At 38.2% G+C, this 12465-nt stretch overlaps 1 protein-coding gene across 3 annotated transcripts in view; it reads left to right on the forward strand.

Annotated features, from left to right (window-relative positions):
* The window catches only part of LOC149252394 (uncharacterized), a 47326-nt gene extending 35829 nt beyond the window's left edge, over positions 1-11497 (forward strand). For all 3 annotated transcript variants that reach the window (XM_089459681.1, XM_089459683.1, XM_089459682.1), the window contains exon 3: positions 11097-11497. In XM_089459681.1, the coding sequence (XP_089315807.1) occupies positions 11097-11306 (210 nt within the window). In that variant the 3' untranslated portion in view covers positions 11307-11497. The remainder of the gene's footprint in view (positions 1-11096) is intronic.
* The last annotated feature ends 968 nt before the right edge of the window (positions 11498-12465 follow it).

Genomic DNA, 12465 nt, shown 5'->3' on the forward strand with positions numbered 1-12465 from the left:
GGTGATTGAGTGACACTGGCAGGGTACATGGATTTAGATTGGGCAGGTTGTGCTTCAGATAGGAAGAGTATTTCCGGGTGCTATTTTGGGTTGGGTTCGGCAGTTGTGTCATGGATCAACCGGAAACAACAGTCAGTTGCATTGAGCTCAGCTGAGGCAGAGTATATGGTTGCTAGTGTGGTTAGTTGTTAGGCCATATGACTTCGCAAGATGTTGTTTGGTCTATTTGGTCAGGCATTGAGACCTTCAGTAATTTATTGTGATAATCAGAGTTGCATAAAACTCACGGAGAATTCAGTTTTTCATGACAGGTCAAAGCATATTGAGATCAAGTATCACTTCATTAGAGACTATGTCCAAAAGGGAGCTGTCAAGCTTGATTACATTTCCACAAATGAGCAGGTAGTGGACATTTTCACCAAAGCCTTACCATGCTGCAAGCATGTCTACTTAAGAGACAAGATGGGAGTGGTGAGGAACACTTTCCTTGGCAAGAGGGAGTGTTAAAATTTGGGTACTAGAGAACAAGTGGTTCCCTAAGGCTTTGATCTCTGGCCTAGGGAAAAGTGTCCAAATTTATTTGTACTTTTCTCCTAAAGTGACTTTATAAGTGGTAAAGTAAGTTTAATTTAAAAGTGACTTTATAAGTGGTAAAGTTACATTCTAATTTAAAAGTGACTTTATAAGTGGTAAAGTTACATTCTAATTTAAATGTGACTTTATTAAAGTCAATGAAGAATTAGAAAGTGAAAAAGTGACTATGGAAATAAAAGGCTAAGTGGGTCTTTATTCAAGTGGGTGAGTTAAAAAATAAAAAGTGAGAATTAAATGCACATTTATTCTCATCCCTAGATCTAAATGAATCTCAGCCATTAGATGTTAGGGTAACCCAAAAAGCCATTTAGAGAATAAAATGAGAAGAGAAGAGGAAAAGATAATTCATTCTTTCATGAGCATTTGAGAGAAAGAGAAGCGAGAGCAAGGAGAAAATTTCCGAGCAGTGAGGAAGTGAAGGAGAGCAGCAAGAAGACATTTCAGCAAATTTGGGCAACAACATTTATTGGCACGCATCCCAAGGAAAAACTGTACAGCAGGAGAAAGGCACAGATATCGAGGAAGAGGGAAGCACAAAAATTGAGGAAGAGGGACAACAACAAGGGCACGAATTTCAAGGCAACCGTACTGCTGAAATCCGTACGGTCCGTACAACTCGTTCAAAGTTTTGGGCACTTTTTTCGAGGCAGGCCATACAACATTTAATGTTGTTTTATTACTGGAATTTTTTTTTGTTTTGGTTGTTTGTTGATTGGCACGATTTTCGAGGCATAGTGCAAGCACGAAAATCGAGATAAGTTGTAATTTGTGGTTGTTGGAATTTTTACTATGTATTTCAGTTTCTCTGTAAAAGCATTTTCAGAAATAAAGAAGAGCTCTCAAACTGGTTTTCCCCAAGAGTTGTAGGGGGTTTTTCCAGGGTCACGTTGACCAAAAATCACTGTGTTATTTTCTGTGTGTGGCTGTCATAATTTTGCTGTGTTTTATTTCTGCAATTTCAGTAGTTGTGAACTCTCTAAATTTGTGTTTTCAGAAAATTATTGTCATTTCCATATTTTAGAATTTTTATCATGCTTGGATTTAAAACTAAATGCATGGAGTGACAAGGAAAACTGATAACCGAAGTGGGGGTTGAAAATTTTTCATTAATGAGATGACTTCTCCAACAATGCTTACAAAATACAACTCTACCAGTTTTTCTCCAACAATGCTTACAAAATACAACTCTACCAGTTTGTCATAGATTTTTTTTGAAGTTTCGAGTTTTGATACATATGGGATGAGGGGATTCTTGATGGTTTCTATGAGAATCCTTTGAGCCCTAACTTCCCCTTTTATATACTTTGCAAGTGCTTGAGCATCTTCATTTGCTGGTTTGGTGATAGATCCTTTGATATGTTCCATAACCTCATTTTAAATGAGATTCAGATCTGTCCTTTTCTTCCATGCAAGATAGTTTGAAGCCCCAACCAATTTGTTGCTTTCCTTGCAAAAAGACGGTTTGACAGATTCGGATGTGGACATATATATACTTACTTGATATGATGCTCCTTCTTGTTGCTTTCTTAATGTTGGTGATGATAAAGAGGATAGAAAACTTCTCCTTGATTAAGGTAGTTTTCTTCAAGAATGATCCTTGATCTCACAGATAGGGAGATCCCTTTGGATCCTTTGATGGTGATGTCTTTGTTGATGAAGATCAATGATGACTTTTTGATTATGTTTTCAATGGTAAGGACCTTGCTTCGACGAGAGGGAGATCTCCTTAGGATCTTGATGACAATGTCCTTGGTCTTGCTTCTCTAGAAAGGAACTTGATGTATAAGCCCTTCAATGTGAGTAGGGTCTTTGAGGTCTCTTGAGATGACTTGAGGATTCCAAGACTTCTTTTTAGGGTAGACTTCTTCTTCGATTTGGGGTTTTGTCACTTCCTTGTAGATCTTGACTTTGCTGATGATCTTCTTGCTTTGATGCCTTTCTTGAGATTTGATCCTTGAGTGTCCCTTGATAAGATGCCCCTTCTTGACTTTGACACCTTAGCTCTGATACCATTTTTTGAAACCTAGGGCATCGAGATTAAGTGATTTCTCTTCTTTTGATAATTGCTTTTGAGTGCTTTTTACTTCTTAGATTAGGATCTTCTTTTACTTATGTTATTGTAGTGTTATTCTTCATCAAACAACTACCAATGCATAAACCATAAAGAGACAAGAGACACAGAATATAGGCTATCAACCCAAGCCAAAACCTCTCCCACTTGAGAGGAAAACTCGAACAAATTCTTCTTTTTATAGAGAAGACTTCAATTGACGAATACCAAGACCAAGACCCTTGACCTGTTTGCCACTCCAAGACCAGGACACAAAGTTTCCTTGATGAGACCCTTCTTGATCGATTCAACAATGGCCAAACTTCTGCGTCTTCCTCTTTCTCAACTACCCTTTAGAATTTGGCTTCCTTCTGCTTTAGACCTTCACCCTATTTTGGCTTCCTTGAATTAGGTCTGCAATCTTCGACCCTAATTCAAAAACTAGGAGGTGCCTTTTCTTGGTCTCGGAGGGCCTTCTTATACATTTAATGACTCATACAAAAATGTAACATGCCCAAGAAGGGTCCTTCATACATGACATTGACTCTTTATGACTTTATGACCAATCCTAAAGGCTCACAATGGGATCTGTTACCCACCATTTTGTGGGTAATATCTAGAGGATAATTTTTTTCTCCAAGATGTTCCTTAGCCAGCAGCCAACAACCCCTTTCAACCATCAACTAGCTCATTTGTGCCATTTACCCACGACCTGAGCCAGCCATGTGGTCCTTCACCCATTTGCCATGATCGTATGTTTGAAGCTAAAGGTATGCCTTGTTATTTTGAAATTGAGTCTTGTAGTTTGCTTATCATGGACACTTTTGGTTATGGATTAATGGGGGGATTCGGCATAAAGAATGGGCTAGGTCTGTGTCTCTGTCCCCTAGACCCCTTTTAGGACTTAATCTTGGATTCTAATTCTTTGGGATCTCTTTTACTGACCACTTGGTTTCAGGGATGGTACTTCATGGGAAACCTCGATTTTGGTTGCGTGGTCCTGTTCCCTATCCTCTTACATTACCCCTTTCCATTTATTATTACCCCATCCATCGCTTCTCCCACCTAGGTCCACATTCTTCCATCGGGTCCACATAGGGTCAGCTCACCCCTTCCCCTTGCCCACACCTTGGGTCATGGCTTGGAATGAAGCTCGAAGGTTGATGCAGCTATAAAGAACGTCAAAAGCATATATGGCCACTTTCAATAGGAAAAGTACCACAAAATGCAAAAGATGGTCAGGACAAAAACATTTAGTACGTGGGAAAAAGTCATTACATGAAGCTCTACCCCATCATCATGGCCATCACCTTGGTTCTAGTAGGTTCTATGAACCTCCCTCCTCATAGAGGAATCCATGATTGTCCCAACCCCTGGTGGGCGATGAACCGCCCCACCTTAAAGTGGGGTATTCACTGCTATACATTATACATATGCTCTAACCCCTTGAGCCTCGAGTAGTTAATCAAATAAAATCATAAAAAGGCAAAAGACATATAAAAAAGGGTGGAAAAACCAAGGCCGGGGCACCTCATGTACAACGATTGCTCCCTCTTATACCTTATAAACCCAAGTGTGGGCTTCCCTCTTATTAGCTACCCCTATGCCCTAGCATGTGGCTTAGGGCTGCCCCTTCTCATTCCCTACCTCATTCACCTATCTGCCGCATGCCAACACCTTTTGATGGATGTACCTTGACTTTATTATCCCTTTTACAAGCAGGAACCACCTAATAGGGTACTTGGTTAACCCCATTGGGAGTTTAAGAGACATTGGCACACCCAAAACCCATTATGAAAGGGCAGGCCATTATGAAGTCCCCACCTGTGGTCCATGATTGGGTAAGCCCATTCACTTGATTTCTCTAATGACTTGTTGTATTGGAAGCCTATGGGATGTATTGGATCTTATGCAGGTTTGTAGATGGTTTCCATTTGGGGTTTGGTCTCCCTATATGGGGTCCTAATCCTTCAGAGGGCTACATTGGCACACATAGGGTGAGCATTGAGAGCCATGGGCCTCTACAGTAGCAGATTGCACTTCATGGATCCTTGCAACTTGTTAGAGATTGCTCGTGGATTACTTATTGGATGAGGAGGATGCACCTGATCCATCATGCCCAACTGACCCTAGGTCTACACCACACACTTGGTAGATGATCCGGGACTTCTACGATAATGTGGCATCTCCTACATTGTCATCCTAGCCCTTGAGGGAAACCTATAGGTATATTTGACATGTTTGGAGACCCATGAGGACACTTGTGTGCCCCCACAATCATTTGGAGCACCACAGGTTATTACAAGGGCCCAACCCCTTGTCCACTACTTTTGAGTGTCGTATTCTTCATTATGGCACCCATGGAGCTCATCAGGCCTCATAGAGGGCCCTACAACATCTAGAGATTATTATTTGTCCTCTTGAGAGGCTTATTTTTTCATTTGTAAGCTTGTTTGGTGGGCTTGTCACCAAAGTTATGTCATTTGGACATTATTTTATTTTAGGGGCTAATGTAGGCTCATTAGCTAAATCGAACTCCGAATTGGTGTAGAAATAGGAGTTATTTGGATTCATTTGTATCGTCACTTGACTTAGGATCTCTCCATCTTTAGAGAATTTCACACTTTTTCCTTGGATGACTTTTTTGGATTATGGATGAATTTTGATGTATGGATTTGGGGTATTTCTATCTTGGAGCTTCTTATTGTCCAAATGTGATGCTGGTTGGATATACTCTCTAACATTGTAAGTGCAAATTTAACGTTATTTTCTTGTTGCTGCATACATTGGAATTTCACTATAATTAGGGCTAATTACTGCATGTATGAAATTTGGAATTATGTATCTATTTAGCTTGTTCTTTGTATGGGCCATTGTTAAATGAATGAAATCTCCTAGAGATTATGTTATCTTGATAAGCTTGCACCATTTGTATGAATTATAAATGCTTGAAATTCACTTTTCTTCTCTTTCCTCTAACATTGGACGAAGTTGACTTTTGGAGCCTCCTTGAACGAGAAACTATATCTTTCTTCATTATTATCCTTGACTCCACATCCCCAAGTGAATTAGGCACTGGTCCTTCAAAGGGTGATCATTTTAACCATCTTTTTATCCCTTTTTAATTTCTCCCTAGGTCTAGCCTCATTAGGTCACCTAGGGCATCAATTTGCCAGGAAATCGGCCACAAGAAAACTTCAATCTCCTAGATACAACTGTGCTGGTGGGTTCCCTTGCTCTCCTCCAAATTTGAAGCAATTTTGATGGTGGAATCTTTGGATACCTCAGGCCCTAGCTCTAGGATCAAGTTTTGCCTAGGTGTTCCCAAGGCTAGAACCTAGTAGGATCAATTTGACATCTTTGGAATAAAATCCTTGTTTGATCCTTTCTCCTCACCTTGGCCAAGTTAAGAACATCATTGGTTGCCTATTATCCATCCCTTAACCTGGGCTGGGTCCACTTGGGCCCTGTGTGGTCCTAGTCTTCACCAAAGCCTATTTATCAAAGACCACACGAGAATCCATGTTCTCAAAAGGATTTTAGGGATTTGAGAACCTTCTTCATAGGTCACTCCACCCCTTCATTGATCTATACTTTATAAGTGATCTCCCAACTACCGGGTCTCCTCTCATCGGTGAAAGTCCATAAAGAGTAGGGAGTCTTAGCTGTGGTGACATTGGGCTAAGATTCCATAGTCGCCCTTGACCTAGCAGTTGTCCTCATAGGAACCCCTAGGTACCCTGCTAGTTTTTGCGGCAACAAGAGCCATTACTAAAAATAAAATTCCTTGCTCATGAAACCTGCATTACAATAATACTTTTATTTTTCTTCTTTACATCAGTTACATAAAATCACAATTACATGTCATTATGAAGACCGAACCTAGTTACAGTTTTCAACAAGGATTATTTTTCCACCTTAACCAACAATTGATAAAAGGGTGTTTGCTATATTCTCCAATCTTATTATGTGTATTCAAGGAAAATGAACTAGTTTGTGACATTGATCATTAGAGTACTTGTTGGAAATTAACATGGAAGTAAATCTTGAAGGGTCCTAGAAGGTACCACTCATCAACAAAATGCAAAAGTACTATATTATTTTTGAATTATTATTCCAAATCTGCAATGAGTTTATTAGAGGAGTGGCAATAGATAGAAGTAAAAGAACAAGTAAACCAAGAGGGAGAAACCTCCTAATACAGAAATCAAATTTCGGGCTAATCCTGGGATGTGCAGAACACCAGGGAGTGTCCTAATCTTTCTATCCATGAGCTTCAACTTGACTTTTCCTTGTCCTATGATTCTGGTTGTTGAGTCATCTGCTTATATTTGTAGGTTTTTAGGTAGTTGTTACAACATCTATTTAGGTGGTTGAGTGCCTCCATTTATCATTTTAGGCAGGCAATGTGTGGTTGATCTCTTGGAAGCAATGTTCTTCCCCTATCTTCTATGTCTTGCACACTTCATGATTATTTTGGCTACTTTTGTGAATATTGGAGATGTGAATATTTCTCTATGTTTCTGTTATTTTTGGGTTTTTATGCAAACATATTGTTTTGTGCAATTTGAAGCACTACAGACAGAGATGATTGAATCTCTAGAAGGGGAGCTACATAAAGCCTTTGAAACTACAGTGTTGGGCCCACTTCATTATTGTGTAGGAAGTGGAAGCATAGCATATGGATGGATGGTAGCATCTTTATTTACCATACTAAGTATGCAGATAAAATACTGAATTTTTTTTAATATGGCCAAGTGCAAGAGAGTGGCAACTCTTGTAGAAACAAGAATGGAGTTGTCAGCTCATGAAAACTTAAGGCAGCAGATGCAATTTTATACAGCCAACTGGTCGGGTGTTTGATCCACCTTGCTACTATTAGATCAAATTTGAGTTATGCAGTTAGGATTGTAGTGCAGTTTACTGCAAATCCCAAAATTGTTTATTGGAAAGTAACAAAAAGATATCTAAGGCATGTGAATCACATTGCAGTATGGGCTACAGACTGTGAAATTGCAGTGCAGACTTGAATATAAACAGGTTGAGAACATCAAATTGGTTCTCTATTAAGATTCAGATTGGGCAGGTTGCATAAATGAAAGCAAGTCTTCCATAACTGACTAATTCAACACGGGACCACGAGTAATTCTGTGGATTATTAAGAACACCCAGTAATTGCATCACCCTCCGTAGAAGCAATGCTCAATGCAGCAGTCTGTGCAACATGAAAAGCTTTAAGTAATATGAGAGTGATAGATGACATGAAACTTCCACAGACAACAGGCATCATCCTCTACTGGGACATGAATGTGATCCAGCTCACAAGAAAATTGAGTGTTTCATATGAGGTGCAAGCATATAGAGATCTATAACCATTTGATCAGGGAACAGATGTGAAACAAAAAAGTTAAACTGATATATTGCAAAACTGAAGATAACTTGCAGAAATCTTCAGAAAAGCATCAAAGAAGACAAATTTCAAAGCTTAGGGATATGCTTGGTGAAAAGAAATAAAATGGTTGTCAGGGGTGTGTTAAAGTATATTGTGCCCATTTTAGGTTGTTCCTGTATTTTGCCTAAATTAGAGGGGTAAATTTAGTGGCATATGACAATGTAAAGAGGAGAAAATGTTTTTTTATAAGAGCTATTTTAGTTGGAGGTTTATCCTATCATTAACAACCAATTTTGAAACAAATTTTGTACTATGAATCTGCGTTTCTGTGCAATACAAAATCAAGTGAACTTAGTGTGAAAGTTACATCCCATCTTCTTGTGTATGTATGTTCTAAAATATCAACTGGGAGGATCTTAGGGTACTTGAAGAAACTTTGTTAAAGTGCCCAGACAATTGAGTGAAGAACTTTCTTGATCAGCAACTGACATAGAGGTATTTTGAGGGCGGGCTATTTAGTTTTTGTGAATTCATCCAGAAAAAAAACATTCAATGTTGAAAGTGTAGTGCAAAGGTAGTTTGCTACAAGACATCATCAACCTTAACAAATGCTGCAGTATACAAGAAAAGATGCTTATGAGTTAGATCTGTCCCTAAATTTGTACGTCCATGATTTGTTCCCTGTCTCAAGAGTGGAAAATAGGGACACATGATGAGTTGCCTCTGTTGGATGTTGAAGGTAAACTAATCTGGGAACCTCAGTCTCTTATATAGCTCGTAGCAAAGTAAAAGGTTACCAGAGAGTATCTGGTAAAGTGGAACGATCTCCCTATCAATGGTGCCACATGAAAGGGTGAAGATATTATTTTCGTCTTTTCTTTTATAGGATCTAGTTGTCTTTTGAAATTTTAGTCTGAATATGGGAGGGAGTTAAGAGACATATGCGATGATTTGCTTTGGTCACCAATCAACAGCTACACATGCTTGGGTTCCTCTTCTACGGAGTTTTTAATTGAGAGTGGGCCATTTTTATAAACTGAGAGTCACATATTAATGGGTGAACTCCTTTAATTATTTCTTAATGCAAATTAAAGCGGGCCATTAGTAATTTTGCATGCGTGAATTCTTCCTCTATGTAGTCTTTAATGGGGAAAAGTTGCGACAATTATATAGTAGTGTTGGAGCTCATGTAGGCATGATTTTTTATGGAGTTTACCTCTCTTGAGTATTCTGAGAGTGATACCCCAAGGGACCAGTTGTAAAAAGTTTTCATTGGGTTGCTAAGGAAGAATGATTATTCCTCGTCAACTGCAGCAAAATCTAGTTGGATTTATTTCTTTTCATCGAAAATTTTCTCTTTTCAAATATAGCTTTTAGCTACATGTCCAGCTAAGAAAAGTTCAGTTTGGCTAATGATTGTGAGGCCCCAAGACACCGAAGGGTTGTCCCTTCCAGGTAGAGAACCCTCCTCTTCCCCTCTATCCAACGGAGAGGAAGGGAAGAGCTTTTGGTTTCCATAAAGAGTATAGCGTCTCTATCCTTCTTTGAGGTTCCAGTCTGACCTAAGTGACTGACATAGGGTTCTGCATCTAGCAGTCCGGTCTGTTAAGTAAGCATTACCTTCCGTTAAGGTCTGACCTGGGCCCATAAGGTTCCTAAATTTTTATGTTATTAGGCCATGTTCAATTGTTTGGCACTGTTACTAGTCATTTAATCTTACATGACACATCCATATCAGACACTGTTTTGATTGACAAATGTGTCTTATTTCTGAGTTTAGGCCTTTGCTATAATTTCACTACTTAGTCATTTTTATTTTTACAGCACTGAGAGGCACTCTCCAGCCCATTTTGGTAGCGATGCTGTGATGTCTTGTTAAACATTGTAATGTCCTGTTAAACATTTTGACTTGGTCAAAACAAAACAAAACAAAATAAAAATAAAAATAAAATAAAATAAAATAACAAAATTTTACAGCCCACTATGGTAACGATGTTGTAATTTCCTGTTTAACATTTTGACGTGGTCAAAATAAAATGAAAAGGAAAATAAAATGAAAAGGAAAATAAAATAAAAAAATAAAAAAAAATAATTATATTTGTAATTATAATCAATAATTAAACCAGCCTAGATCCATCTTAACTCTAGATCTACCAAGCGCCAAAGGGATCAAATCTCTTGAGATGTAAACCGCTTTTAGAGTGAAAAGCGATGTGATCCCTCTCACGGCGTTTGGTAGATCTGGAGTTAGGATGGATCTTAGGCTGGATTTATTAGAGAACATCCATTCTATGCAGGAAAAAATTGAAATGGTGCTTCAACAGAATTTACAGGTGTAGGGAACATAACAATTCTGAGATACCTGGACTTGCTTTCTATGATTTAACAATGCGGTGTGCTGGGTTCATCTGGATTATCCAACCTAGCACTTCTGGAAAAATGTACCTAACAATGAGCTTGTCAATATTGGCAAAATGATTAATTTGAAACTAGTTTTTGAAATTTCTTTTTTTTGCAACGAGGTTTATGAGTGATGATAATTTCTTTATTGTTTTTACGTAAAACTGAGTTTGTTTAGACTACCAAAACATCTAATATGATACCAGTTTTAGTCATTTTCATTTTTACCACGGTTTGAGTTATGCCTCAACCCTGATAGATGATTTCTTTTAGCCTTTCCTATGGATGTTTTTATATATGTATGTGCTGACTGATATGGGAAAGGTCGACTTGATGTCTTCTCCGTGCCCTGGTAATTTTACAATGTTTACGACTATATAGACTATGATTGTTGGAGTGAGTTCAATGGATTATCAATTGGGAGTTAGTTCAATGGATTATCAATTGAATTTAAAATTTCCGTGCACCTATACACCATAATAGACAATTATTTTGACTATGCTTTTACCTGTGTTGGGGGTGTGCTAAGACAATAGAACATTGAGTTGAATGACATTATAAGTGGAATTCCAGAAATATTTCTCCTTAACTCACTTAAATAGACACACAAATATAGAGCAGAGTGCATATTTTGTGATGCAACCTGTTGTTTGGCTGTAGGATGGAAGAATATGGAAGGAAAGACTAGAGGCAAGTGCTCGGAGAAGAGCTGAATTCCCTATTATAAGAGAATCAGCAACTCAATCACAGATGTTGCACAGGAGGCGACATACATTTTCAAGCGAGCAGTCAATCACGCCTTCTTTCAGTTGTCCAGAGCACTCTCTACTAAAACTCCTGGATGAATGTAACGAGCAATTAAAATCATAGTTCCTTTTTCTATCTTCTGAAGTTATATAGGAGGTTGTAAATAATAGCATATCAATGTTGTGGTTATTTTATATTTGATTTGCATTTGATGCTATAATCTGGATAGTTGAACTACACCTCCCAGACTAATGTAATTAAGTCATGTGCTGACTGGATAAATAGAAAACATTGTTTTCGTGCTCTTTTATCAAGCTCGTCTTGAGCAATCAGCTTGAACAAGTGCAAAATTCTACTGTTTCACTGTTCACTTGGAATTGTTTCATATTTCTACCGTCAGTTTGAAGTGTGTACTTGCTATCAGTTCAAAAAATTAGCTTTGGACAAGCATCACCTTCTCCTTGAAATGTAATTATGTAATAACACTTTCTGGAGAGCTTAGAGCATTGGATTCTCCCTCCCAGAAGTCTCCATCTTTGGGAATATGTATTTTGGTTTATGACTAAGGAGATATGAAGATATTTGTTACTGTCATATTCATATCCATACAAGAGAAACTGGTTAACTATTAACTACAGTAAAAGAAATTTTTTCACTCGTGATTTTCCTGACCTCGATATTTATCAAAGAATTTCTCTAGGGAGATGAACCTATGGAGTTGCAGTCCCAAAAGGGTCCTCTTTCATTGCTATGGATTGCAGTCAGATTATTGGTTAGGAAATATAGGAAGGTGCAGTTTCCATCTTATCTTTTTAATGGGAAGGGAATATCACTCGATTGCAGTCTAGCCATCTAAGATGCAATTCGGCGGTGATTAAACTTGAAAGCGAATTGAGTTTTGTGTGTCTGGCTGTAATATTCTGGTGGAAGAAAATAAGAATTGATTGTCTTCTGCTAGTTGATGGTATCCAAGATTGGTTTCAATTCATGTTTTGACCCTTTTTCTTTCTTTTCTATTTGACCTTGTTTGGAGAATTGTATGCCGCATATAGCAGGGATTGTAGAAATTGTAGTTCATGATTAATGTTACCTTATACTACCAGCCAACTAAGGGAGGAGAAAGAAACTGAAGGTGGTGAGCTAAATTAATATGGGTGATTCTTGTGGACGTGAATTAAAATTTGGTAGTTGGAGGAGATTCTTTTCTGGCTAACTAGTTCTCACTTTTCATGTTATGATTGTTGGTGGTCTGTTATTACAGGAGCAACTTGTAACATGAAGG

The sequence above is a fragment of the Pinus tabuliformis genome, chromosome 7 (genome assembly GCF_031772625.1).
Source record: "Pinus tabuliformis cultivar Carrire ecotype Pingquan chromosome 7, CPIR1, whole genome shotgun sequence".
NCBI lineage: Eukaryota > Viridiplantae > Streptophyta > Pinopsida > Pinales > Pinaceae > Pinus > Pinus tabuliformis.